The 27,481-nt window shown below is 49.4% G+C and overlaps 1 protein-coding gene across 1 annotated transcript; it reads left to right on the top strand.

Annotated features, from left to right (window-relative positions):
* Nucleotides 1-2,327: 2,327 nt before the first annotated feature.
* LOC133356742 (E3 ubiquitin-protein ligase PDZRN3-B-like) lies at nucleotides 2,328-26,936 on the top strand. The gene is made up of 9 exons (XM_061574398.1): nucleotides 2,328-2,429; nucleotides 9,706-9,971; nucleotides 10,979-11,072; nucleotides 16,887-16,985; nucleotides 18,276-18,338; nucleotides 19,534-19,635; nucleotides 20,354-20,470; nucleotides 21,531-22,577; nucleotides 24,020-26,936. Exons 1-9 carry the CDS (start codon nucleotides 2,361-2,363, stop codon nucleotides 24,431-24,433), a joined length of 2,271 nt encoding a protein of 756 aa, XP_061430382.1. The 5' UTR covers nucleotides 2,328-2,360; the 3' UTR covers nucleotides 24,434-26,936.
* The last annotated feature ends 545 nt before the right edge of the window (nucleotides 26,937-27,481 follow it).

The following is a 27,481-nucleotide window of genomic DNA, read 5'->3' as shown; positions in this document are numbered from 1 at the left end:
GGTTCTGCTTGGGTTTCATCCACATTCCCCAATGTTCTACCGTACCACAACACAAACCTACAATGTCATTGGTATTGGACAAACCACATCCCAATATTGAACAATTAGGGGACGTCCATAAATGACGTCATGCGATTTTGGACGATTTTTTTTGACCCCCCTCAATTATGACGTCACAAAGCTCTGCTTCAAATCGCTTTAAACTATTGTCATTGTAGTGCGTATTTAATGTGGCGCTGCACTCTGATGTTGTAGGAGAAAACGTTTATTAAAAAGTCTATTTCATTAAGTAGAACGTGTTGTCTATATTTATTTAAAGTTGCACATTTTGATGTGACGTCACATTTCTCAACCCCCACCCACCTCGTCACACATCGTCACAAATGTCTGACCACCCCCCCCCCTAAGTGCGTGACGTCATTTATGGACGACCCCTTATCTGCAAATTACTAATTTTGGATCAAACTCAGCAGCAGCAGCAACGTCCCCTGACTGCTAAAAACCTGGCAGGAGCTTCCTGAAAAGTCTTGAGACTCGGCGACGCTTTCCTGGGTAAGGGGTCGTCATCGTTGTGCTAAACGTCAATCGTGCTGGGTGTGAGCGCAAGAATCGTAGCGCCACACGGATGGACCCCACAGTTTGTCCGTGTGGCAGATGTCGCAACCGGGTACCCGATACCCGTACCCTACCCGATACCCGGCTACCCGTACCCCGCGCCTGCAACATGGCTTCATCCCAGGGGGTCGCAATCAGGTACCCGATACCCGTACCCTACCCGTACCGGGTACGGGTACGGATAGGGTACGGGTACGGCCGGGTACGGGTACCCGTTTGCGACCCTGGTGCGGCCGGGTACGGGTACGGGTAAGGAATCAAAACACGTTTGCGACCTCTGCCGTGTGGCTATTGAGTTGAGCCCCGTGGCTGAAGCCTGGGTGTTTAAACGTTTCAGTTTCAGTCTTTTCAGTTTCATTTATTTAGTATAGCCCTGTGAGCCATTCGGCTCTTGAATCGGGTGCAACCGCAACAAACAAAAACATGAACAAGAAAACATCTTAAAGTGACTCTGTGACTATGTGCAAACAGAAAATCCAAGAAAAGACAGCAAAATATTGCAGAAAAGGCACCGCACGCCAACGCTGTGTGCACAAATCCCAAGAGCCATCGACCCCGACCCAGTGACCACCAGCACCTCGATCCCCACTGCCTGTCATGGTCGATCCACTGCTGGATGAAGAGAAGCTTCTCCCCCAAGCCAGCGCCATCCCTCACGAGTCCGACGATGTTACAAATACACCGGACATCAGCTCGACTAGACACACACGATGTCCATTCCATGGCTCCCGTCTCGAGCGCGTTGCGAGCGCCGATGGCCACACATCGTCTCGAAAATGCATCGAAACCTTTCGCGACATGCATCGATTCGAAATTCCTCACGGGGTTAAACGTGACCCCACCACCCACACACGCGCGCGTTAAACGCAGCAATCGGTGATCGAATCGGATCAACAAAGGCGTTGGGAGCGAATCTGGACGTGTTGCTCGTCGCTAATTCAATTAATTTCGCGTCAGCACGCGGAGACAGCGTGCGTGCGTGCGATGTTACATTCATCATCGCAGCCGCCTCTGCGCTGTGCACGGCCCCGGCTGCTGCTGCCACCGCCGCCTTCTCTCGGCGTAGCGAGCGGAGGGGCCATCATCCGGAGGCTGCCCCCACGGGCCGCGAGCGAGGCGCTCACTCTGCGCGCTCTCCGCTCCCAATTAGTCACATTTCAGCCATCACCGCGTGCGCGCCGCTCATCGAGGAGGCGTTCGCGACAAACAAAAAAAACACGCGGGGCCTAATTAGATGTTAATGAGATCGGGCTCGCGTCTCATTGGTCGGTTTGGAAGCGCCAAGCATCGGTCTAATTAATATCCATGAGCCTTGCGCTGATCGTTGGCAAACGGGAATAGCATAAATATTAATTGGATAGGCGGTTTCGAAACCATCTCATTTGGTGCTCGCCGTATTAATATTAATCAGCAATGCCCCGTCCAACATCATTGGTAGGCGCGTATCGCAGGGTTTAGTAAATATTCATGTAGCACGTCCACCAAATCCCCGCCTCCGCCGTCACGCACCCTCACGACTCCCCCCCCCCACCCACCACTCGACTATTAATGGGCTCACCCAGCGCGTGGCCTCAGTGTGGCGCGCGCGCGCGCCGAGCGGGCACCGAGCGGAGCCCTCGCGCGCGACAACCCCCGGGGGGGGCAGGGGGCAGGGGGGGGCAAGCGGGGCCCGGCCGGGGGGTGGGAGAAACCATTGAGGCGTGGAGGAAAAAAGGGGGGGGGGCTGGTGTGTGCGCGTGTGTGTCATGGGCTGCACGCTGTGCGCCCTGCGCTCCAAGGACGAGCAGTACAAGCTGCTGTATGAAGTTTGCCAGGTGAGTGGTGGGGTGGGGGGTGAGTGGGTGGGTGGGGGGAGCTTCTGCGGATTTCTAACTCGCGGCAGGAGGTCGCGTGGCACGCTGACCCCTGGGTGGTGCAAGGGCCGTGGCCGCTAGAGACTGGGGTACACGGTGCATTGTGCACGGGTGTTGTAGATGTGTGCTTCACTTGGCCGTACGTGTATCAGACATCGCGTGCAATGCTTTTCTGCTGGACGAGGGCCTGTGCCGTGTCGTGGTGGTGAGGAGGGGGGGTGGGGGGGTTGTATGACCATACTTCACCGCGTTGGTCAATGCTGGGTTGTGTAAAGGCCAGGCGAGCATAGAAGTACAGCACAATGACGGATACTGCTGCTCTGCTCACGCAATGTAGCCACGCAGCGGCCTTTATGAGCCGGAGTTTATTTATTTTAATAATTGCAACCTGACGGACATGGCGCGCATCCATCTACCCAGGACCAGCCCGGCTTAGCTTCCCAGTCGTGTATATTGTGCATGGTTATATAACATTGCTCGCCTGTGCTACATAGCTGCATGTGTATTATATTACACCGTCACATTCCCGGGACAGGTGCCCGAGGCAGTGTCCCCCAGAGGTCCGACCACTATTGTGGCCGTTCGTAGAGTGTTCTTAGTTTTATCGGCCCCGGGAGGGATGATTGGCTGGATTCGAGCTTGCGTTGGTTGATATTACACCGCAGCCGCTATGCAGAAGCGAGGTGTGACATTTTGTGCATTAATGTGTAATAAGGCGCATGTATGTTAATAGACTGTACGGCTGCAGCATGACTACTGTCTGTGGCATCTCATGCTCGCGATGTGGACGAGCATTGGAGAGGCTTTCATTCACCAGCGGATGTACCGCGGTTGGTTATGGCGTGTGGAGGATTTCACCCAGCAGTGGAGAGACCCAGAGATGTCAATTGATCTGTATTAATGTGCATGTCACAGCAGCATGTGCAGCGGACTGCTGATGCGTGTCGCGTCTCATGGCGATGGGCAGCCTCGTGTCAAACGGTTCAAAATAACAGCTTGGAAATGAACAGTTTTTCAGAGTATTGTAAAACAGAGAATTATATCGACGTTTCGGCCTACTGGTCTTCCTCAGGTGTACATACTGTAGCTGGAGTATATGCAGTACACTGGCACAGGGGAGTGTGTGGCAGGTGATGTGGATGAGGTGGTGAATGTGGGTGGGTGCTCCTACACAAGTTGTACCGTTGTGAATGAATGTAACTGCAGTGGTGCCCTTAGGCCGTACCCATGTGTGTGTTTATGTGCAGTGTTTAACAGACATGCAGTGTTACATGATGCATCTTCTGTCGTTTAACCGAAACCCTCAGCATTCGTTATGACATTGTGGCCTTTAAAGGATAAATATATTATGGGTGACGTTTCGGGCACTGGTCCTTCTTCCATAGCGCGTGATTAGAGATGCACACATAGAGTGGGTAATGAGAGTTGCAGACTGCCATTTACATATTGGGGTTGGGATGAATAAGAATTAATTAAATAAAGGTTTGCTGATGATGAGTTTTTTAATTGGTATCTGAATCATTACCTATTAGGAGCTATTGAGTAACAAGACGACTCCTTCAATAATCAATAATTAAATTTTGACTTAAAACTTTCGTGACTGCAGGAATTCATATTCTACGTTTTTTTCGGTAAAGTCACGTAGATAGATTTTTTAAAATAACAATGAAATAATAAAATGAAAATAAAGTGAATAAAAAATTATAAAAACATCACGACGTTTCGATCGCAACACAAGCGGTCGTTATTTTTTTTTCTATCTACATGACTTTACCGAAAGAACCATTGAATATAAAATAATCAATAATTATGACTAAATATAATTTGCATTGAAAGTAATATTGTAAAACAAGTAAACCCGTAAAAACAAAGTTTTTCACTATAAATCCTTTATATGCGTGGCGGCTAGAGTCCTCTCATCCTCTGGCTTGAGATGGCTGCCACCTATGGGTCAGATGATTGTCTGCCACCATTAAGCAATTGGTAATTAAATATTTAATTTGTTTTCCCTAAACAGTGTAAAATGTAGGAATTTTTTTTCACGAACATTAATTGTCTAGCACAACCAGTCTGTGTGGAAAATGTCAGCTCGATTGGATCACGGGAAGTGGGTTAAAAAACGACCGAAAGATTTGCACGGTCGTAAGCAAGTAAGCAAGCACGCAAGCAAGCAAGCACGCAAGCAAGCAAGCAAGCGAACTTAATATAAAGGATTTAATGATGCTGGGACATTGCAACTACTTTCCCTCCAGGAGTGCATTCACTGCAGGGTTGTGGAGCAGAGACCACAACTCCTGTCCAAAATCGATTACCACTCTCCAACAGAAGTCACGAACCGGTAACCGTGTCCAATGGAATGTTGGTCATGAATGCGCTGGTTTAAGATAATTAAAGCTGTAATTTTCAAATGTACGTTTTCACGACCATTATTATACCGTATCATAATTAGTTACTTTTGTTTTAGATCGTGAAGGTATAATGCCAATTGTTTCAATATTGGTTTTGCCCAAAAAACAAATCATTTGGCATATTCCCCCCGATGGGGTCACAACTTAATTTGTTGTGCCCTGTCGGGTGGTGGTGGTTATCGTAAAAAAATATTCCACACCGACATAATCCAACCCCAATAAAAAAACTCCTGAATTACAAACCTGCTAAGTTTACTTCTTCTGACATTTCTATCTTTGCGGCAAACCAGAAATGTAAAATAACTGATTTTAGCAACCCCGGTTCATCGTGGTAGTGTGATTATGATTGTGTTCAGTGCGCAGCTAGTCCTATGCAGTGCAATATGCACGCAGTTCTAGGTGCTGCTTGTGTGTATGAGTGCACAGACAATACATGTGCTCACTCAGCAGCAGTCCAATGTTAATAGGCACACTGTGCATGCAGAGGCGATCTGTCTGCCAGTGTGTCCGTGGGGTAGCTGATGGATAATTTGCTCCAGTAAATGCTGTTTATTTCGGTATGAATGCTTGGAAAAATCGAAATATCACATCTCCTTACATTTATCCTCACCTAAGGGCAGAATGAATACAGTGTTTACATTTTGAACACGGTGAATAGGAATAATAAAAATATGTTTTTGTTCGTTTAAGTGGAATAATTTATTTTAATTGTAAACCCGTGTGTGTGCGTCAGCATGTGTCATGCAAAATATATTACTGTAGTGTGTGCAGGAGTGAGACATTGTGTCTGTGGGGAGCGCTAGTGTAGCGGCTAGCGCGCTGTGCATCAAACCCGGCCCCCCGAGTTCGATTCCCGGTCCTGGGCCTCCCCTAGGTCGACTCAGCCTTAAAATGAATACCTCGTGTGGTGTGTAAACATCATCACTGGGGAGACAAAGGCGGCCGCGCATGGTGTTGACCACCCACCCCCTCGTGTGCCGTGCTGGCCCTCATAGGTGCCCGCTAACGGCACTTTCCCCAACAGTCTGTTCAGGCTATACGGGGGATCTTTGTCTTTGTGTGTGGGCAGTGGTGGTGTAGTCACTGTAGTGGTTAGCGCACTGCACTAGGAACCTTTAGACCCGAGTTCGATTCCTGTTCATGGCCAACACCTGTGACGATTATTTGAATCGGTCGTGGGCCTCCCCTAGGTCGTCTCAGCTTCAAATGAGGACAAGGTGCGGTGTGTAAACATCGCCACTGGGGAGACAAAGGCGGCCGGGCGTGGTGCTGGCCACCCACCCCCTCGTGTGCCGTGCTGGCCTTCATCAGTTCTCGCTAACAGCACTTGCCCTAAAAGTCTGCAAAGGCTATATGGGGGATCTTTGTCTTCCTATGTGTGGAAGTTTTGCACACTGCACTATGCACTTGGCAACCTGGTTTCAATTCCTCGCCATGGCTAACATCGGTAGCAAGTGGTCTCTGTCTGCACTTGGTCCAGTCTGAAATGAGTAGCTGATGTGGAGTGTGAACACGAGTACTTAGGAGACATCTTTGGCAGAGTGATGGAGACACCACCCTCTTTAATAGATGCCCATTAACAGTACTTGCCCCTACAACCTATAAAGTCATCCTCTCGTGATATCCCAACCGGTCATGGGCCCCCGTTTCACCAAACTGCACTGACCAAATATGCTGCAGTTTGGTCAAAGCAACCCCCCACGATCGATACAGTGTGTGGAGGCCTTCCCTCATCCAGCAGTGGATGGAGAATGACTGTTAAAAAAAAAGAAACCAAACATCCCCCACAACATTTGATGAAAATGGTTTTGTCTTGAGTGGTAGGTTTGCAAGGATTCATAGATTCATAGCCTGTTTCAGACTCCAGATGCATGTATCAAATCACGCGTGTAAACATCGATGCTGTTCAATTTCGTGAACATGAGAAAATACAAATATGAGACTGTAACAACGAGACAAAAACAGAATCAATACTTAAATCAGATTGTGACCCCGAGTCATATAACCGCCAGGGGAATAAATTGTTAGACCCCTACTGACTTGTGCACATTGCACCAGCCCTTAATTTAAGCAGGCTATGGCCCTATGAGACATCGCATCTCCATACTAAAACATAGACCAAACAGTACAAGATGACTTCAGAGTGACACACAATACCGTATGGGGTTAAATAATAAGTTGCGTCCATTTCTCACCGTATTAAGACAACCGTCCTAATCAACCATCCTAATCGGAGGTGCGTCATATACCAATGATGTATGTGGCTGGAAATTTAACGTGGGTCACTGCGTTCAGAGCGCAGTGTGCTAATCACTGTGCCTCTGCTTAAATGAAATAAGTTAACAATAAAAAATTATGGTTTTGTTAAATGTCAATCAGGTGCAGTTTATTTTCATCATTGTTATTATCAATATGCTCATTTACCCGGGCAAGCCACACTGAGTCTCAAGACTCTTTTTTCAGGAGGGTCCTGCCAAGTTTTCGCAAAAGGGGGCAATTTTGCCAAGTGAATTTTCCCAATTAAGCCAGGGTTTTATTTCAACCAGGTGTCTCCAAGTCGGTGACCTGGAAAAGCACTGCATCCGGTGGAGCTCTCGCGTTGGCGACTATTCACATGCCTACCCCCAGTCGACTTGCAGCCTGGAAGATTACACTGGCCTGGACTTTTGCAGCTGTTTTAATTTTTCAGGGTGCTGATTCCAAATTTGATCTCAGATTTGCTCTATCACATCAAATTTTTATGCTATCGGCATACCCCATTTTCATTGATTTTACCCGAAATTAACTCTGTCACTTATGATTGCAAGTTGTTGCGAGTCAGTGACTGCTTTAGTGTTAAAATATGGTGCTGTATTTTTAGGATAGTGTGTTTATAATATCATTTTATGTAGATATCCACATTTATTTAATATTTTTATTTTGCAGTTTTTATTGAAAATGCAATATTTGATATCTCAAAAACCTGATGTGATGGACAAAAACTGATGCCAGATTTGGAATCAGCACCCCAAAATTACCTTAAGACCGTTGAAATACCTTATGCCAGAAAAAGTGTGTTGACCAGTGTAATCGGTGAAGAGCCAAGCCCTGCTACTGCCAGCTCTCCCATCAGCCCAACTCTGAACCCCACCTCAAGTCCCTCACCGTGGCCTAGCGGTGGTCCAGTGAAATAATTAATTCTCATTTATGTTCTCGCTTTCTCAATTGTGCATTTATGCTCCCTCCATTAGCCTCAGTGTAAAATTAGCATATCATGTTTATAATTTGCATTGGCCGAAAAAAGCATAGATCTTTATATGCGGGATGCAATGCAAGCATTGCGAGCCAAGGGACTTGATAATAATTCGTGAAGCGAGGCATCATAACACCCTGCCAGGACCCCCCCCCCCCCCCCCCTCCTAATTTTTGTTCACTTTTTAGTTTTGGTGTTAACAGTGCCCATCACAGGTCCCACCCGGTATTCTCGTCTGCTTCTGTCCAGTGAGCTCCGAGCGGAATGGCCTTGCCAGCGATCGCGCTCTGCTCGGTACCAGTGCGACTTTTACCGCAGCCCTGACGCTCGCACTACGGCTCTCGTAAAAGCGAAGAGGGAAGCGCGGAGGGTGGGGGGCTAGCGAGAGGTTCTTCGTCAAGGGTTAATCTGCGTCGGCGCACGGGCATTGCCGCTAAATGCTCCCTGGCTGTTTAAGAGGTTTCACACGAGCCCCGAGGCACATTCAGGAGAGAGCTTACAGTGGAATGTGTGAGCATACTTACGGCGGCACGTAATCACATTTGCCTTTCAAATCGCGTTTATTACATGCGCTCGTTTAACCGGGACTGCTGTTGAATGAAGTGTGTGGTGGGTACGTCCGTGCGGATCTGTGCCAGTGCGGTCGCTGTGCATTTGCCTGGCGACGAAGGAAATCGACCGCTGGATTACTTGGCTGAAACCAATTATCATATTTTTTACTGGCAAATGAGGTACCAATGGTGTAAATGCTTACACCGAGCTCTCATACTCTGATGGTGCATTGTCTTTGAGTTGTGCGCCTTTTGGCGTCATCTGGTCCAACCCATGTGAGACTAGGCTCTAAGGAAAGCTGTCTCGGGTGTGGACCAATCAACTTCAAGGACAGTGCACATTATCAGAGTTATGTTTTTTGTTTGCATTATGACTGCAGGTATTGTGGTCTATGCAAACATGACTCCTCGTAAAAAAGGTGTCAGTTTTGTTGCCAGATAAAAGGGTAAAAACCAAATTATAACTTGGCTGAGCTTTATGCGTGAGCGAGTGGTGCTTGCGCAAGGGACGATTCCTGATCAGATAAATTCCGCATGAACCTGGCCAGCAGTCAGAAGGCCGTGAGCTCAAATGCCGGCTGCAGATCTGCTCGGCTAATCGTCGCTTAATGCTCGATTAAATGAGAATCTCTACCACGCCGGAGCGCGACGTTGAACATCTCATGGATAGACTGGGTCCTACCTTGATAATGTGGAAAAATTCCACCAGCGTCTCAAGACCGATAATTATCATGGAGATGTGACCCGACTAATGCTCATTGGAGCATGGAGACGCCATATTTTTTTGCCATCTCTCTTTGTTTCCAGATGTTTCTGTTTTCGCGGCTGTGCTGTGTTTTAGAGCTGCAGTTCCTGAAGAAGCGCGAGACATCGTGCCCAACGGCACACGATCCAACCCGGAGGGATGTCTGCATTTCTTGCTTTCAGTGCCGCGTTATCTTTTTGAAGCAGGTGTCCGTGACGCGTCCGCAATTGACACCGGAGTGCCACGGCGACACGCAGGCCCGCCGCGTGCGTTCACGCTCGAGTCTCCCTCGCGCGTCTAGGTGGGCGGCAAGGACTCCGGCAAGGCGGCGCACGGGGAGGAGGAGGCGGCGGTGACGGAGGCGGCGCTGCTGCGAGCGGCGCGCGACCCCGTCGTGGTGGAGGTGCTGCGCAGGGGCCGCCCGTCGCTGGCCCCACCGAGGCCACCGGGCGGACGCGCGCGCACGGACGCCAGCACGCAGACCGAGTTGCCAGCCTCGCCCAGCGGTCCGCGCAGCCCGGCCACGCCGCCCCTGCCCAACGTGCATCCCCTGCTGCTGGCCCAGGGGTCAGTGCTGATGCTTTGCCCATGGGTCGTGGATTTACTGCCATCAGACTCTCTTGTACCACAATAATAAGAATGCTGTGCGCTGTTTTTGAGTTGTACGCCTTTTGGCGTCATCTGGTCCAACACCAATGGAGACTAGGCTCTAAGAAAAGCTGTCTCGGATGTGGACCAATCAACTTCAAGGACAGTGATTATCATTATCAGAATTGTTTCTTTGTTTGCATTTTGACTGCTTGTGTTGTGGTTATTGCAAACATGATGCCTTGTATAAAGGTGTCAGTTTTGTACCAGTTGAAAGGGTCAAAACCTATTACAATAAGAATGCTGATTATGTATCTGGGAAAGCCTGAATGTGGCCCAAGACTTGTTCTCAGGAGGGGATTGTGCATTGTGATGTTTGGCCTCTTCCGCTTATGGGTGTTTGGCTTCCTGTGTGAGGAAGCTGGAGTAGGCAGAGGCAACCCACCATGCATACGAGGGAATAACACGGCACAAATTGGTTCAATCCTCAGACTCAATCCAGTAAGTGGACCAAAGCTATATATTTTGACATTGCTTTTATCTTAATCAATTTTGGTTCAATGTAAAATCCATTTGTCCATACATACAATGCTGCAACGATCCGTAAGCTTAATATTAATAACTAAGGCTCGCAAAGCGTCAACTTACATGTGTAAGTATCGCTTTTTAATTGCAAGCAACATATCTGCATCTGTTACAATTATGCTTATGGAGTGGAAAAAACTACGAACAGGACAGTAATAATAGAGGAGACTCAAAAAAGATTCTTAAAACAAATCGAGATGCATAATTGAACCACATCCACAATCACACGGTGCAGCAATTACTCACGTGTGTGTGACATCACCCGAGGGATGCGTTAATAAACAAAGCATCGGGACAGCACCACGCAGCCCCCTGTGTGCATACACGAGACGCGCGCTGCTCATGCCCTCCGTCGCGTATAACTCCGAGGACATTTGCCGCACTTGGTGTCTCCCATGCAGCCTCTGTGAGCTGCCATCCGAATACTTTGACTCAAGCGACTACCTTCCCAGCATGCAGCAGGATGCCCACCATGCGGAGGGTCTGGAGTATGAGGTGAGGAGTCTGCATGCGCGGTTAGCACCGCGTTATATCGTGCTCTTGCGTAGCTGCTGCACCTCCACGTTCCACCGCACATCCGTCAGCAAATGAAACATCAGCGCTAGGGAGAGAAAGAGGCAGCAATGTGTGGCACTGACAACACCGCCCCCAAATGCCGTGTTGGCCTCGGCAAGTGCTCGCTCACAGCACTTGCCCCAGCAGTACGCGAGGTTAAACTGGGAATATTCTGCTCCGGGGCGGTAGCGTAACCAAGTGGTGGGGCTTTTGCCATTTGTTGCAAAGGTTTACGGTTTGAGCCCTGAAGCCGCCTTGGTTAATACTGCTGATTGTTTAACACGTAGTGTCTCGGCCTCGCTGTGCGCTGCGTTGCCCCGCTAGCTGAGTAGTTAACCTCGCGTCCAATAAACCCTCAGAGCCAGGATGAACGTCTGACTCCAAACGTCATTTATTTAATTTAACGAGGTAAAACTGGTGAGAAAACAGCACAGATACAGCATCTGTTAATACCCGGAAACACCAACACAATGAATGAACACCACAGCATCATAACATTGTCTTAGATAACATGTCTCTAAACAATAGATCCTGGATGGACCAGGCCCCTACATTACCACTGAATAACTATACAAGAGCATAAGCTGCTGTGTTACATAAAGGCACACCGTGTTATCATCACACTGCACCCCAGATGTACAGTACTACACATAACACTGCACTATGAATGAGACATTTCGTCATCCTTGCTCTCCAGATCGCAATAAAGTTATTTGGGTACAAGTTTGATTCGACTTATTAAATTACAAGTAACATTCACAATAAGGAAAGTTACAGGCTTCGTTGTTAACTAGGCCTCGTATTTATCATAACAATTTAACAGCATTATAAAGGCATTTACATCATTATAACGGTCATTCTAACATTATAACAGTATTACCAATATTATAAGAATATAAACGAACTTACAGACAATGCTTCTTAAAGTCCCACAATGGACAATTGCGGCTGGCTTCACTGGGATGCGATGTGTGCCGCCATCTTGAATTATGTGTGTAATGGCCGACGCCCGCGTGGTTGAGCGGGAATCTCAAATCGCAACTTCCTGGTCACGTGACCAAACTTAGCATCAAAAACAGGAAATTAATGTGTACATACGCCCCCCCCCCCCATCTGCCGTGAGGCAAAATCCCTGCCGTGAGGCAGAACACGTAGGCTTTCGCGACCAATATTATTCATAATAATGTTTTTGAGTTAGATCGCGGATGTAATTACCAGTGAAACGTCGTACCCAAAAACTGTAAATGTTGTGGATTCACTCTTCAACACACCGGTGGGCTAAAGTAGTGAACTATTTGTCTTTTGTCAACGTGACACTTTTTTACTGATTGGCCGTCTCGGGTGGTGGAGGGTTACAACACATTTATAAATAACGTGATCTAACCCAAAAACGTTTATTATGAACTACTGATTATATAAACCATAAAAATAGATCTACACGACGTCTGCGTCACGGTGTATACTAAAGATCCTCTGACACCATTTGAAATTGTGTGCCACGTCACGGTCCAAATTTGACACATTACCCACTTGCTCTCAATCCCATCCCTGCTTCCCTTCTACCGGACTCTTTCCTTTAATATTACCCGACCTAGTGTCCCTATGAAATTCCTCCCTTTCCACTGGTGTCTTTCCTGCAATCTATAAGTCAGCCATTATTGTACCACTCCTCAAAAAATCATTTTTGATACCTCTTCTCCTGCGAACTACCAGCTCATTCCCCTTCTCCCCGATTTCCCCCAAAACTCTTAGAACACCTGGTACACTCTCGTCTTACCCACTACGTATCATCTAACTCTCTCTACCCCCAATTCCAATCTGGGTTTCGTCTCTCTCATTCAGCCGAAACGGCTCAGACTCACCTGGCTATCTCTGCCCCTTGTGGCCTCTCTTCTATACTCCTCGATCTGTCCTCAGCTTTCGAAACGGTTGACCATCCGACTCTTTTTCGCTACACTCTCTTCTCTTGGTATCTCTGTGCGCACCAATTTCCTGGTTACAGTCCTACCTCTCCGTGCGCCCCTCTTCGGTCTCATTCAATCATCGCCGCTTCCCCCCCCCCAGCCCCCTTCACTGTTGGTGCTCCTCAAGCGTCAGTTCTTGGTCCCCTACTTCTCTCTCTCTCTCACTGCTTGCATCTTTCCTTTCTTCGCTGAACTTTCCCCATCATTTATTCGCAGATGACATCAACATTTTATTCTCATTTCCTTCCTGTTCCCGTGACCTCGCCTCCCGCATCTCATCCTGTCTGGTTTCTATCCAATCTTGGATGTCACGTCACTTTCTCTCCCTCATTCCTTCCAAAACTCAAACGATCTTTTTCCAAACCTCCCGTTCACCTCCTCACTGTCCCACCATTTATTTCCCTCCTTTATCTATTTCCCCTGTTTCCTCAGTCACAACCTCACTGTTGTTATCTTTGACTCTTCCCTCTCCTTCATGGTCACATTTCCTCCACGACCCATATTTGCCGGTTTCATTCGTTCAACATTCGCAAAATCCGACCGCTTATTTCCATTTCTGCTGCAACGCTTCTAATCCATTCCCTTATCCATACCCGTCTGGACTACCGCAACTCTCTTATGCTCGGTCTGCACATTTACTCTTTTGCCCCCCTTCTACAAGTCCAAAATGACTCTCCTGGGCTCATATTCAACCCTCCCTATAATTCCCATACCTCGACCTTCCTCGCGCAACTGCGTTGGCTCCTTGTCCATTACCGTTGCCTGTTCAAATTCCTCACCCTGCTCTGCAAATCCCTTCATGGTCTTGTCTCACCATATCTTGCCACGCTAATTTCATTCTACGTGTTGCCTTCCCGCCCTCTGCGTTCACAATCTTTGCTGTCTCTCTCTGTTCCTCCTCCTTCTGCTTGCACTCAATCCATGCTTTCGCTCTTTCTCTCTTCCTGCCCCCCCCCCCTCTTCACTGGAACAAACTTCCCCCTCCACATTAAACAGTCGTGTTCGCTCACTAGTTTCCGCTGCACACTCAAAACTCACTTATTGTTATCCCTAGCTCATCCCGCAACCCCTTAAACTCCACCTCGTATCCGCCACCGTTACTTTTCCCTCTCCATATTCTCATCAGATGGCTCTCACTCATTCTCCATTCATTCAATCTATTCATTATCATTCACTGTCATCAATTTCGCTTTCACCGATTTCACACCTCGCAGATTTGCCCATTGCTTCTATTTCATTCACCTCATCTCCTCCATTACATTCACATGTACTATTATTAATTCCGTGTAAAGCGCCTTGGATAAGGCTCTATATAAATGATGTGGAGACAAGATACGGTATAGCAGTCATGTCCCCCTACTGGCAGACTCATGCCCATCTGCAGGCCAGGTGCCGAGTCACATTGTGCCCACGAGGACAGTGGTCACTTGGGTGCCCTGTGCAATGTGTTGAGACGAGATTTTATGTCACTTATCGTTTCGATTTAAAGCTTTCGTGACTGCAGGGATTCATCTTCTTGGTTCTTTCGGTAAGTCACGTAGAAGGGAAGTAATAAAATAATAAAAATCAAACATAATAAAATAATTCTCACGACGTTTCGGCCACAACGCAAGCAGCCGTCCTGAGGTGAAGAATGAAACACCACTAAGCTTGGAGCGTATATTTAAGCTGGGTTGGAGGGGGAAGAAGAGCGCCTTGACAAAAAAATATGCAAGGCGCTCTTCTTCCCCCCTCCAACTCAGCTTAAATATACGCTCCAAGCTTGGTGGTGTTTCATTCTTCACCTGAGGACTGCTGCTTGCGTTGTGGCCGAAACGTCGTGAGAATTATTTTATTATGTTTGATTTTTATTATTTTATAACTCCCCTTCTACGTGACTTTTCCGAAAGAACCAAGAAGAGGTCAGTTATCGTGTTGAGAGCGCCCTGAGATAAAATAATCGCTACACTATGCACAAACCTGTTGGCATCCCTGCGTTTTGGTATTGGAGGCTGTTATAACGAAATTTTTTTTCAAACATTGGCCCGTTCCTCTAATAATCGCCTACTCAAATATTCTTACTACCACATATCACACGGTAGCCCAGGGTGATGTTTAAAGAATTTTGCCTTTAGTGATACGAGTGTAAAAGTCGACACACATTTTACAGCTTGATATATGGAACATTTTGACATTTCCAGGGCATGAGCTGGAAAATGGGTCCTACCACTTAAAAACGTTCACACGTGAAGCTGTAAATTTGCGCCAGGCCTTGTGCTTGTGTATCACCATAGGCGCAATCCCCGTGATATTTGTTCCGTATCCGCTGGGCTGCGGTGCTTAAATAATGACCATGACTCGTGAAACCAAATAGCAGAGAAACCCATTACCTTGGCACATGGCTGACTTGGAACGACTTGGCAAAGTCTTTTGTCGTTTGCGGAGCAGATCGTACGGTCGTCCTTACAATAACAATGCAGCCAATTAGTAACCAAATGATAATTGTCTGAAGCACCATTAATTTTTAGCAGAAACATTTGTTCAGACTTTGAGACTAGTTTGTTTCCTATTAAAGTCAACCATGTAGATTTAATTAGCTCATTATAAATGGAGCCTGGCCATTTGCAAATTCCAATTCAATTAATAAACTTCTGAAAAATAGAATATTCCTGAAGATGAATATAAATACGTACGATACAGCAAATGTCAGAAACGAAGCTTGCAAATGGCATTTTTCCATAATCCCACATTAAGCTTCATTTACAATATAATTAAATCAGTTTTCCTTTTTTATTTATGCTGTTATATAACATGTGTACGTGAAATATCTACACACGTTGTGTAACGTGTGTTTTATTTCCCTACTCATTGCATGTCTTGGGGGTTATTTGACCATACTTCACCACGCTGGTCAGTGGTGAGTGACGCCTCGGAACAGATGTTGCAGCATAGTACAGTGCTGACCGGTGGTGACAACATATACCCCCCGCAGCCTATAGCACCTGTTCTGCATGTGGGTCACCCATCCAAGCACTATCCAAACTGAACCCAGCTTGGCTTCTGATCGCTGATGAGATCAGGTACATTCTGGGCAATCTGGTCATAATCTTAAAGGCACACAATGTTACTGGCATTGGAAGAAAACTTCTAAATGCTGAAAAATTACCTGAAAATGGCTCAATTGGGAATACAGTCACAACATCACCCCCGACTGAAACAACTTTACGGGAGCCTCCTGAAACATGGGGCTTGAGACTCAGGCTTTCCTGGGAAAACAAGCATAATAATTGATGATACGCATGCCGTATGACAAGAAATAAAACACCTTGTATTTGTTTTTGCGAATGTATCCCATTACCCAGTGGCTTTACACACCTCCAATTAGTACGGTTGGCTACGTACAGTGTGAAAGAAATTCAACAGACCAAGTAGAGTCCGGGCCTCCTGCCCACGGAGGGGGGATTGGGGCAGTGTTCTTATCCGTGGGTGGTGGCCTAGAGGCAGTGGCTCAGGTTTTGCATTTGGTTGATGGGGGCCTACATGGAACACAAACACTGTAGACCTCCCACATGCTTGGACTGTGCTTATTTTATTGACCCTGGACGGCTGACGGGGTTGAGTTGACTGCAAATGGTGTTAGAAATAATGACGTGGCAATTGTCACCCAATCTTTTTCACCACACCACCAACACGTGCCAGTCTAAGGACATGCGAATGTGAGGATGTTGACTGTGGGTGGTGGTGACTGTTGCCTGCTGCTGGGTGCGCAACCATCTCCCCCCCCCCTCCTCCTCCCCCTTGTTGCCCACAGGAGGTGGATTTGCACCGGGGCTCAAGCCGGGAGCGGCTCGGCCTCACCGTGTGCTACCGCACGGAGGACGAGGACGACGCCGGCATCTACGTGAGCCAGGTAAGCGAGCAGCAGCAGCACCACCGACGCCGTGTCTGCCTGTCGCGTACGTTGTCCACACAGCATCCAGTGTCCACACAGCATCCAGTGTCCACACAGCATCTACTAAGTGTTCAAATTGCATCCACACAGCATCCAGCCAGCGTTCACAGCATCCACAGTGTCCACGTGTCATGAATAGCATCTACATTGTGATCACACAACTGATTACCACGGTTGGCTACGTACGGTGCAAAAGAGGTTCAACATACATCAGTTCGTATCCACACAGCATCTACACAGCATCCACATATCGTCCACATACTTTCGACGTAGTGTTTTCCCAGCATGCGCATAGTGTCCACATTCACACAGCGTGTAAATTGCATTATCACAGCAACACCAGCATCGCGTTCATCATAGTGAGCTTGTTGTGCATCAATTGTGATTGTTTCAGCTCAGCGGGAAGTTAAAGGACAATTCTCACAAACAGAATGATCAATATATCTACGGCGTTTTGCTTGCAACTGCATCCAGTATCTTAAGCACAAGATGCAGCGAGTCAGAATAACCACGTCATGTGACCCGGCTTCTTAAATAGGTGTCATGACCTCACACTTGGCCTGGCGATCAACACAAACCGACGCACAGACACTCAGACGAGTCGACACCACAAATTAGGCCACGTGTCTGCATGTGTCTTCAACTGTTCCTAATGAACTATACTCGCATTAAACATAGCGTGCGCGCTGACAGAGTGGTGAAACGGTTAGCAGCGCACTGGACTTGCAGTTCGTAGGTCACCGGTTCAACTCCATATCCTGGCACGGCAGTTGCAAGGAAAACGCAAGTTTCGAAAATCCTCCTCTCCACCACCTTTGTTGGGTTCACCACAATTGGTGTTCACCACAATTGGTGTTCACCACAATTGGTGTTCACCACAATTGGTGTTCACCACAATTGGTGTTCACCACAATTGGTGTTCACCACAATTGGTGTTCACCACAATTGGTGTTCACCACAATTGGTGTTCACCACAATTGGTGTTCACCACAATTGGTGTTCACCACAATGAGTGTACGTGTCGGCAGGTCGTGCGTGGTGGGCTAAAGTGTGGGTTACTCCCACCTTCTCAAAGACATCTGTCCAGCTAGGACAAATTAGACCCAACCTCCTTTCGAGCTCCCTCTGTTCGAGGCGCTTCTGCCAGAAGTGGAAGCAACCGCGAGAAAACAAAAGGAAAGGGGGGGGGGGGGGCTGCACCGTTACCCAGACGCGATGTCGAATTGTCAACGTGTCTGATCGTTGCAGGTGAATCCCAACAGCATCGCGGCACGGGACGGGCGCATCAGAGAGGGCGACAGGATCCTACAGGTACCCTCACCTTACAACCGAGATGCACCCGTACGGTGATAACTTTACAGACGGCTTGCATCACGCGCAACTGGGGCTGTGAAACCTTGAAGATTTGGAGAGTCTACGACCGTAGCCCTTTGACATCGTGAAAGCATTTTGACCATGCCTGCCTCCCGCACCAATTGCCGAGCTATCGTCATTTGGCAGCCAGTCTAATATGCAAGCCTAGATTTCTAGCTTTCTAAATGATAGATCAATACATATATATAATATCATTTACTACTATAATGAGCCAAGAATGTCTGTGTTTCCTGCGCGTGACGTCACTCCACATGAGGCCAACCCTCCCTCATTAATAATCATGAGCGGTTGACGTCACTCCACATGGAGCACCCCCCTCATTAATAATCATGAGCGGTTGACGTCACTCCACATGGAGCACCCCCCTCATTAATAATCATGAGCGGATGACGTCACTCCACATGGAGCACCCCCCTCATTAATAATCATGAGTGGTTGACGTCACTCCACATGGAGCACCCCCCTCATTAATAATCATGAGTGGATGACGTCACTCACGTGGACCCCGCCTCCACCACCTCATTAATAATCATGAGCGAGTCATTATTTTCGATTTCATATTTCAGATTAACTGCAATACACCCGTCCCTGGACGGGCTCTAGGCTAGTGTGTATTACACCCAGCTAATGAGCACAGGCCCACAACGCGACGCAGCCAGCAACAAACAACATCTAGAACTTGTAATGGATAAGAGCTCATATGTTTCTTGAATTCAGCAAATGTTATTTTGATGGAAAGGGATTGCAAAGTGGAGCAGCGCGAGGGAAGACGCAGAAAGAGAAGTGACGTGGCCTGCAGTGCACGTGTGAGCAAAAGTGGTGTTGTTGTTGGGACTGCAGAGTAGGGAAGTTGAAAAGAGTGGATGAGCCGAAACAGTCAGTCCGAGTCCTCGGCATGGGCGGAGGAATCGCTGAGCGAAGTTCAGGGTAACGGTAACCACGGTAGTAGGAGCGATAGACGTCGACAAGGAAGCGACTGACCACCGGTGAGCGGAATGAGCGTGCGGGTGCTGGGTCACAATGTACACAGAGGGCCCAACATACGCACGCCGGCCATGCCATGGCCACCCGGACGTGCCCTGGGCGAGCGAGCGAGGGCCCGCATGGCAACACGTCTCTCCCTCTCGCTCAGATCAATGGGCTGGACGTGCACGACCGGCGGCAGGCGGTGGCGCGCCTCACCCAGGAGGAGGGCACCGACGTGTCGCTGCTGCTGGCACGGCCCGACACGCAGGTACGCAGCTTGCCGATACGTGGGACATGCGGCCGTGGTGCATCGGTGCGGACACTGGGCGACAGGGATTCGCGGAGTCCACCATCGGAGCGGATTCTACCGCTCGCAATGCACGTGTGGGGTCGGGCGTCCGAGAAGAGGTTATTTAGTTGATAATTGTTTTTTTACCCTTTCATCTGGCAACAAAACTGACACCTTTTTTACCCAGCTAATTAGCACAGGCCCACAATGCGACGCAGCCAAAAGGCGCCATCTGGTCCAACACCATGTGGGACTAGGCTCTAAAGAAAGCTGTCTCGGGTGTGGACCAATCAATTTCAAGGACAAGTGCATACATTATCAGAGTTATGTTTTTTGTTTGCATTCCGACTGCAGGTATTGTGGTCAATGCAAACATGACTCCTTGTAAAAAAGGTGTCAGTTTTGTTGCCAGATAAAAGGGTAAAAAAACAATTATCATATTTTGTTACTGGCAAATGAGGTTCCAAAGGTTATTTAGTTCTTTATAATTTCTTAAATGTATTTTTGGCGATAACCAAATCCCCCTGAATGTACCCACCCTCGTTCGATATTGGAAGCTAAGCAGCTTAGAGTCTGATTACTGCTTGGATGGGTGGCCACCAAGACTGGATAACATAGCGGAATGAAAGTCAAATCACAAGGTGATGGTGAGCACAGAGAGTCGATGTTGATTGATGGATCGTGGCGTGGTGCTCAGCTTGAGGACGGCTGGGTGGAGGAAGAGCACCGAGCTGTGATGGAGACCCTGAGGGTGGAGATTCTGCAGGACGAGCGGATGGAGCCCATCGCCTACATCGGCTCCAGTCTCATCCAGGTGCACACTCTCACCTCGAACCGTTAAGACATTTGGACAGTTTTGGACCATGATGCGTGCAGCACAATGGCCTATGAAAAACACCTGGGTGCACATTGTTGTGGTCCAGTAGTAACCTCCGGTGTTAATCAGGGCGGCCTGCTGAACGCGAACCTCCACAACAAGTGATGAACGGGCCACCGCTGGGTCATGTCACCACCCCTGTTGGAGTGGTGGAGGGTAATAGGTTACTGTAATCAGATTACACAAGACAGGCATCATTAATCCAATATTATCACTCCGTGTTCAGCTTATAATTAGTATTACCTTTACTCTCGCATTACTCTGACAGTTTTAAATTGAGTGCTTTCATTTTTTTAAATTATAAAGTGTCTAGCAACACTTTCAAGGAGGAGGTGGTGGTAATGTCAGCAGCTTGGCCAATGTAATAGCCACAGTGCAACAAGTTGTGCTAGCCACACTTCAACGTTGACCGCCTTGAGGTCACCAGGCAACTTGGAGGTCAGAGCGTTGAGCTGGCACCGCTGAGGTCTTGGGTCTGATTCCGGGCAGCAGCTGCTGCCTGTGGTTAAAACTGAAAGCTGATGGTCTGGACAAAATAAACCACAATAAATGTGGTTCTGCGCTTAACTTGGCTAAATTCAGAGAACCGTACTCTCATATGGCAGAGCGAGCGAGGAAATTGCTGCCCTCTATTATGTGTGGACAGGAGGGTCACTCGAAGGGATCTCAGATGCAGCTCTGTGATATCCGCTTCCACGGGCCATTCTCAAAGATTCACGAGGATACTGCGTCTTGTGACTTGGTGCCAAAAGCGCTATAAATAAACCGAACACAGTAATTGGTAATCACAAGCGGTCAGCTGTTTACACCCAAACATGGCCTGAAATCACAATCTACGCTGCTTTAGTAGTAACCACAATAACACTGCAGAGATCACGACCCAAATGACAAGTCTCAGAACCCGATACAACTTTTGTTTTTTTTCCAAATTTCGCGCAATGAAACGTGTCTGAAATGGTTTTCCGCGTGGCCTCTGTCTCGCGCGCACCCCCTCCAGGCGAGGGCGCTCCCGGACGACGACGCGGGCCTCACGGACTCGGTGTCGCACGGCCACGGCAAGGACAGCGGCCTGGGCCGCACGGACGAGAGCTCAGAGCACGACGGCGGCATCAGCGTCAGCGCTGGGGGCGCCCCCCCGTCGCGCGCAGGGCCCCGCGGGGGCAGCGGCGTCGGCTCAGATCTGCGGCGCCACCTGCGGACGAAGGCGGGGACGGCGTGCGGCGTGGCCGACGTGCGGCGCGAGATCGCGCTGCTGCACGATGAGCTGCGGCGCTTCGAGATGCGCGTCCAGAGCCACGGCGGCACCGCCGCCGCAGCCGCCACTGCGGCCGTCAACGTGGCTGCCACCGCGGCCGCCACCGCGGCCGCCACCGTATCTCCGCACGACGTCGGCGCGGAACTAGGACTCACGAACATCGCCGAGCTGCCCGAGGGCCACGACCCGGATCCGGCCTCCGCCGCTTTTGCAACGGCGGCGTCGCCACAGGCGGACGGGGAAGCCGGCGGGAGTTCGCCGCCCGGCGGCCGCGATCCTCGCCACGGCGCTCGCGGCTCAAACGACGCCGGAGCGACGACCCGAGCTCGGCCCGCGGCAAGTGCCGGGCGATGCCGACCGGAGAGGGCGGCTGCGGCGTCAGCGACAACCAGCGCGGACGCGGGCGGCGCCCCCGTCCCGCTGCACGCGCGCCACTACCGCAGCTACATGCAGCTGGTGCAGCAGAAGTCGGCGGTGGAATACGCACAGAGCCAGCTGAGCCTGGCCAGCCTGTGCCAGTTCGAGCGCCGCGAGGCCGGCGCCGCACGGCCCCTGCCGCAGTCCGCGTCGGCGCCGGCCTCTCCGTACGAGTGGAAGGTGAGGGCGTGCGGTGGCGGCGCGGCAGGGCGCGGAGGGCCGGGCGGCGCCGACGGGCCGGGCGCGGAGGGCTCGCGATGCCTGACGGCGCGCAGGCCGGTGCGGGACCGGCTGCTGCGGCAGCGTGCGCTGAGGATCCGCGAGGAGCGCAGCGGCGTCACCACGGACGACGACGTGCTCAGCGAGATGAAGGTCAGTCCGGATCGCTCCGCGCAGTACCGCCCCTGGCACGATCGGTCGGCTCGAGAAAGTCGTGCGTCTTCAACCGCTCAGCAACCGCGTTCTAGCGGTGATAACGGTGCGCGTTCCGCACTGTACGAGAAGTGTTCCCGAAAGCAAGAACCGCGTTCCAGCGTTATAGTGTGAACACCGTGCATTAAGCGAGCACTCGCCGTCCAGCACACAATTTGCACGAACATTTTTGTCTACATTAACACACACACACAACACATTCTAATACATGTCAATATTACATGTAATACACGTGAGTTATCTACAATGATTTTAATTTAAATCATGGCTTGCCGAACTTTCCAGGTTGCCCTGTAGAGCAGCTTGGCTGTAGAGAAGTGCCGTTAAAGTCGGACTCCGGTCCAAGGAAGGCGCATTGTGTAAGATGCTCGCGCTCTGTGCATAATCAGTTTAAAAAAAAAATGTGAAAATGTTGTGGTTTCACTCTTCAACACACCGGTGGGCTAAAGTAGTGAACTATTTGTCTTTTGTCAACGTGACACTTTTTTGCTGATTGGCCGTGTCGGGTGGTGGAGGGTTACGACACATTTATAAATAACGCGATCTAACCCAAAAACGTTTGTTATGAATCGGTGCATAATCCGGACATTAAAGCTGAAGGGCTGAAGGGTAGAGCAGTGGTGCAGTGATTTGCGCACTTCCCCATGAACCTGACGACCTGAGTCTAATTCCCGGCCACAGCAAACATCAGTGGCTAGTTGATATCTGAATCGATGTTGGGCCACCCCCTTCACGTTTTGCATTGACCAGTGTGAAGTATGGTCAACAACCCCATAACCGAATTAGAAGTATAAGCTCTAAACTGTATGGATGTATATTTTTCTGGAGAACTTTCCCTGGATCATTTCCCCAGTTTGAATGAATAACAGGGTTAAAATGACAGCAAGATTTGACTGCCGAACCAATAATTTGGCATTTTGGCCCAAGAACTGCTTCTTTGCTCCACCATGTTCAAATGGCCGGTGAATTGCTTAAGCCCCGGGTGTAGGCACGTGTCGTTTCCCCTCCTTCCCGCTCGTCACGAACAATCACGGCGGCGAGTTTCTTCCCTCTTGCTCCGGCAAGAGGAGCTACGCTCGCTGCCGCTCATTGGTGTTTCCGCTCTGCCCGACAATTGACTTTTCAACTTAAACGATCGGGTTACACATTGTGCGAAGTGGTGACACTCGCCCCTCGCAGCAAAAAGCGCCTGGGTTCGATTCCCGACCCGGTCGCCTTTCTGCGTGGAATTTGTACTTCAAATACTTGGCAGGACCCGCCTGCAAAAAGAGTCCCGAGGGTCAGAGAGGCTTTTCTCGGTAAACAAGCGCAATATTAAAATAATAAAACCTCTCTCTCCTGTCTATCCTCTCCTCCTTTCCACTCGGCCTGTGGCCGTGAAGACCGGGCGCTACTGGAGCAAGGAGCAGCGCAAGCAGCAGCTGGTGCGGGCACGCGAGCAGCGGCGGCGGCGCGAGTTCATGCTGCGCTGCCGCCTCGACTGGCTCGGGGAGAAGGTGGCTCCGGCAGCGGACACGGCAGCAGCAGCAGCAGCAGCAGCAGCCACGGCGGCGGCCACGGCGGCCGCTGCGGGCGCCGGTGACGGAGTGCCAGCGGCCGCGCCTCCCTCGGACTTTGCTGGCCGCGCGCGTGAGCTGAGCATCCTCGAGCTGAGTCACCGCAAAATGATGAAGAAGCGCAACAAAAAGATTTTGGACAACTGGATGACCATCCAGGAGATGCTCGCCCACGGGCAGAAGTCGCCCGACGGAAACGGCAAGGTGTACAACCCCCTGCTGTCGGTCACCACCGTGTGACGGGACCCGCGGTCGCCGCGCATCCAACCGCTGGCGCCGGGGGAGGAGCGAACTGCCACGGCGTCGAGGGACGTTCAGCGTCGAGGCCTTGGACTGTCACGGAGCGCGCCGGCCAAGTCGGTGGTCGCGGGCGTGCTTCCCGAGCTGCTGTCATTTGCAAACGCATCCTGTCGAGAAGGATGGCAGGCGCACGAGGTGCCACATCCCTCACATTGAAGACCAGGCCACGTGTAAACGTAATGCTGAGGCTAACGTGTGATGCACGCTCGAGTTCATGGAAAACACACCCCACAAAGCCATGAGTCATTTTTGTCAATGTCAAATCTGTACTGATTCATGCAACGGGGCTGTTTTAAACCGGCTTCTCTGTCACTCTAGGGTCCAGCAGATGCTATTGATGGACCCGGCATGCATCCATGATGTGTGGATGCACCGATGCCAGAACAGCGTGTTGGTGATTACAAGCCCATGAGCTGCACATAAGTCTAACAGCCTCCTATTGTTATTGAGCTGATCTGGCCCATGCCTTACAATAACTGCAGCCCAGGTGCCTGCAACATAACCCACAAGGGCATTACAGTCACTCGCAGGATGACTATTCCGAGGGCCCACTTTAGCCAGCACCTGACACAGGTGGTCATAGAGGGCATCTGACTCATCAGTCTCAATCTTCAGTGGGGACATTAAGCCACTCCACCACCAATCCCCGCCTCCCCTTGATGGGGAGGCAAGCCCACAACAGCCTCATACTTATAGCTTCCCACACTTTGCATCCATGCTCCCACGCTCCCTTCATTATTTTGTTCCGAGGGAGAGCCACTCACTACCCCGAATGGAGGACTGTCCACCTCTCGTGAAAACTGGAGGCAGAACAAGTCCACAGGACCTGTCATCCGCAGAGGCCTAGATGGTACCAGTCCAGCTCCTGACAGAGGAATGGCAGCCTCTCCCCTACGTGGCCAACTGCAATGGGTCCCTGCCGTTTCCTGGCTCCGCCAAATGGAGTTGGTCTAGGAAGACGTCGTGAATGCCTTATCCTCCGTGGCCTCTCACACCGGCACAAGCTAATCGGGAGTTTCCACCAAACGATATTCACACACAGAGAGAGACACACACCTCATACAACCCCATCCCATACCGACTCGCGCTGCATTCACCCTCACAAAGCACTGCACCTCACACACAAGGGATTATACACGACAGTGCTCCACACTACGTGTAAAAGAAAACAAATTTCCCCCGTGTAGCCTTAACAGACTGTAGGGTCGATTGCTGTTAGCGAGCACCTATAAAGGCCAGCACAGCACACTAGGGGGTGGGTGGTCAACACCACGCCCGGCCGCCTTTATCTCCCTAGTGGCGATGTTTACATATCACACCAGGTGCTCATTTGAGGCTGAGTCGACCTAGGGGAGGCCCAGAACCGGTTCATATAATAGTCACTGGTATTTGCCGTGAGCGGGAATCGAACTCAGGTCACCAGGTTCGTAGCGCAGTGCGCTAACCACTACACTACCGCTCCCCACCATACACGCATACACGTGCAAATACCATGGACGTGCGTTAGCTAACGTATGGTAACAAAACACGCGGAAAACACAACGCGTGCCAACATTCACTAACAAAACGTAGGCTAAAAACTAATGACCACACGCTCACACATGCACACAACCCTAACATAAAACATCATGAATCTACAACGCACACATTAATCCCAACCTTATAAACTAAAACACTAAACTATATTAATGACTATTTATCATGAACAAACAAATCTGGTGTTATTATTACTTATCAAATAAACACGAGGAATTTCCGGGGCCCATTTCACCAACATTGCAAACGCAAGTACACACGACTGGTTAAACCCGGCAGCTTTCGTCTCGATGTTAAAACAACTCAAACATGACGACAAATACACAATAACGTCAAATTAGATCGAAGACATCGATAACAACAACAGCAGCAATTAAACATTAAGTTGTGTAACCAGCAGGAGGCGAGAGGATACGCTATGCCCCCAGGTGATTACGTTGACGCATCATCATCATCACACAATCCTCGCCACGGCTTCATCTGCTGTGGCCACGTGGTCTGTTGGGCAGCAAGCGGGCAGCCGGCTGCTTCAGGCCACGTGGCCCTCGTGGTGAAGCAAGCCCAGCGGTGAGGCTGGATTTGAAGCCACCGGTCACGTAAGAGGGCCACGTGGAATCATTTGTCTTGCGAACAACGATTCGCAGTGGTGGCTGTACACGCATGACGCTAAACCCTTATTTAAGCGAAGACTGTAAGAATGTTTAAAAAATAGGCCAGTCCCTGGAGGATTAAGCGAAACGTGTAGATACGTCTGTACATTATGTACCTCGGCCTGAGTTGCACAAGCAAGTGTATTGTCCCTCTCTGGGAAATACTTCCACTGTTGGTCATGTTTATTTGTATATCTGTATCTCGGTAAGCTTCATAACTGCGAACCTTTCCACAATAAATTTGTCATCAAACATGAGGAGGCCTCTGGGTTTTGTGTTCTAAGAATTAGCACTGTTAGTGCAAGAAATACGAATTATTGTACATTTTTCACTTGAAACTTTCGTGACTGCAGGAATTCGTATCCTTTGGTTCTTTCGGTAAAGTCACGTAGATGGAAAAATAATTTTAATGATAAAAAAATAATTTTATTTTTCTATCTTCGTGACTTTACCGAAAGAACCAACGAATACAAATGATAGTTCACCAACTTCACCATGAGTGTCACGAGGCTTTCCATTGGCGCTGTCAACGGCGCGCCCGTGGGGTCGAGTGGCCTGAATTTAATTCTAGATTTGAAGTTTTCGTGACTGCAAGGGTCCATCCTCTGGTTTTTTCAGTAAAGTCACGTAGGTAAAAAAGAAAACAAAAATAAATTAAATCACGACGTTTCGGAGGCAACACAAGCTTCCGTCTTCAGGTGGCACCGTCACAGCACAAGACGGAAGCTTGTGTTGCCTCCGAAACGTCGTGATTTAATTTATTTAATTAAATTTTTTACCTACGTGACTTTACCGAAAAAGC

This window comes from Lethenteron reissneri, chromosome 55, assembly GCF_015708825.2.
Source record: "Lethenteron reissneri isolate LAM-NWPU_2019-01 chromosome 55, ASM1570882v1, whole genome shotgun sequence".
Taxonomy (NCBI): Eukaryota; Metazoa; Chordata; class Hyperoartia; order Petromyzontiformes; family Petromyzontidae; genus Lethenteron; species Lethenteron reissneri.
Note: the sequence above shows the minus strand (reverse complement) of the source record. Positions and strands in the feature narration are given on the sequence as shown.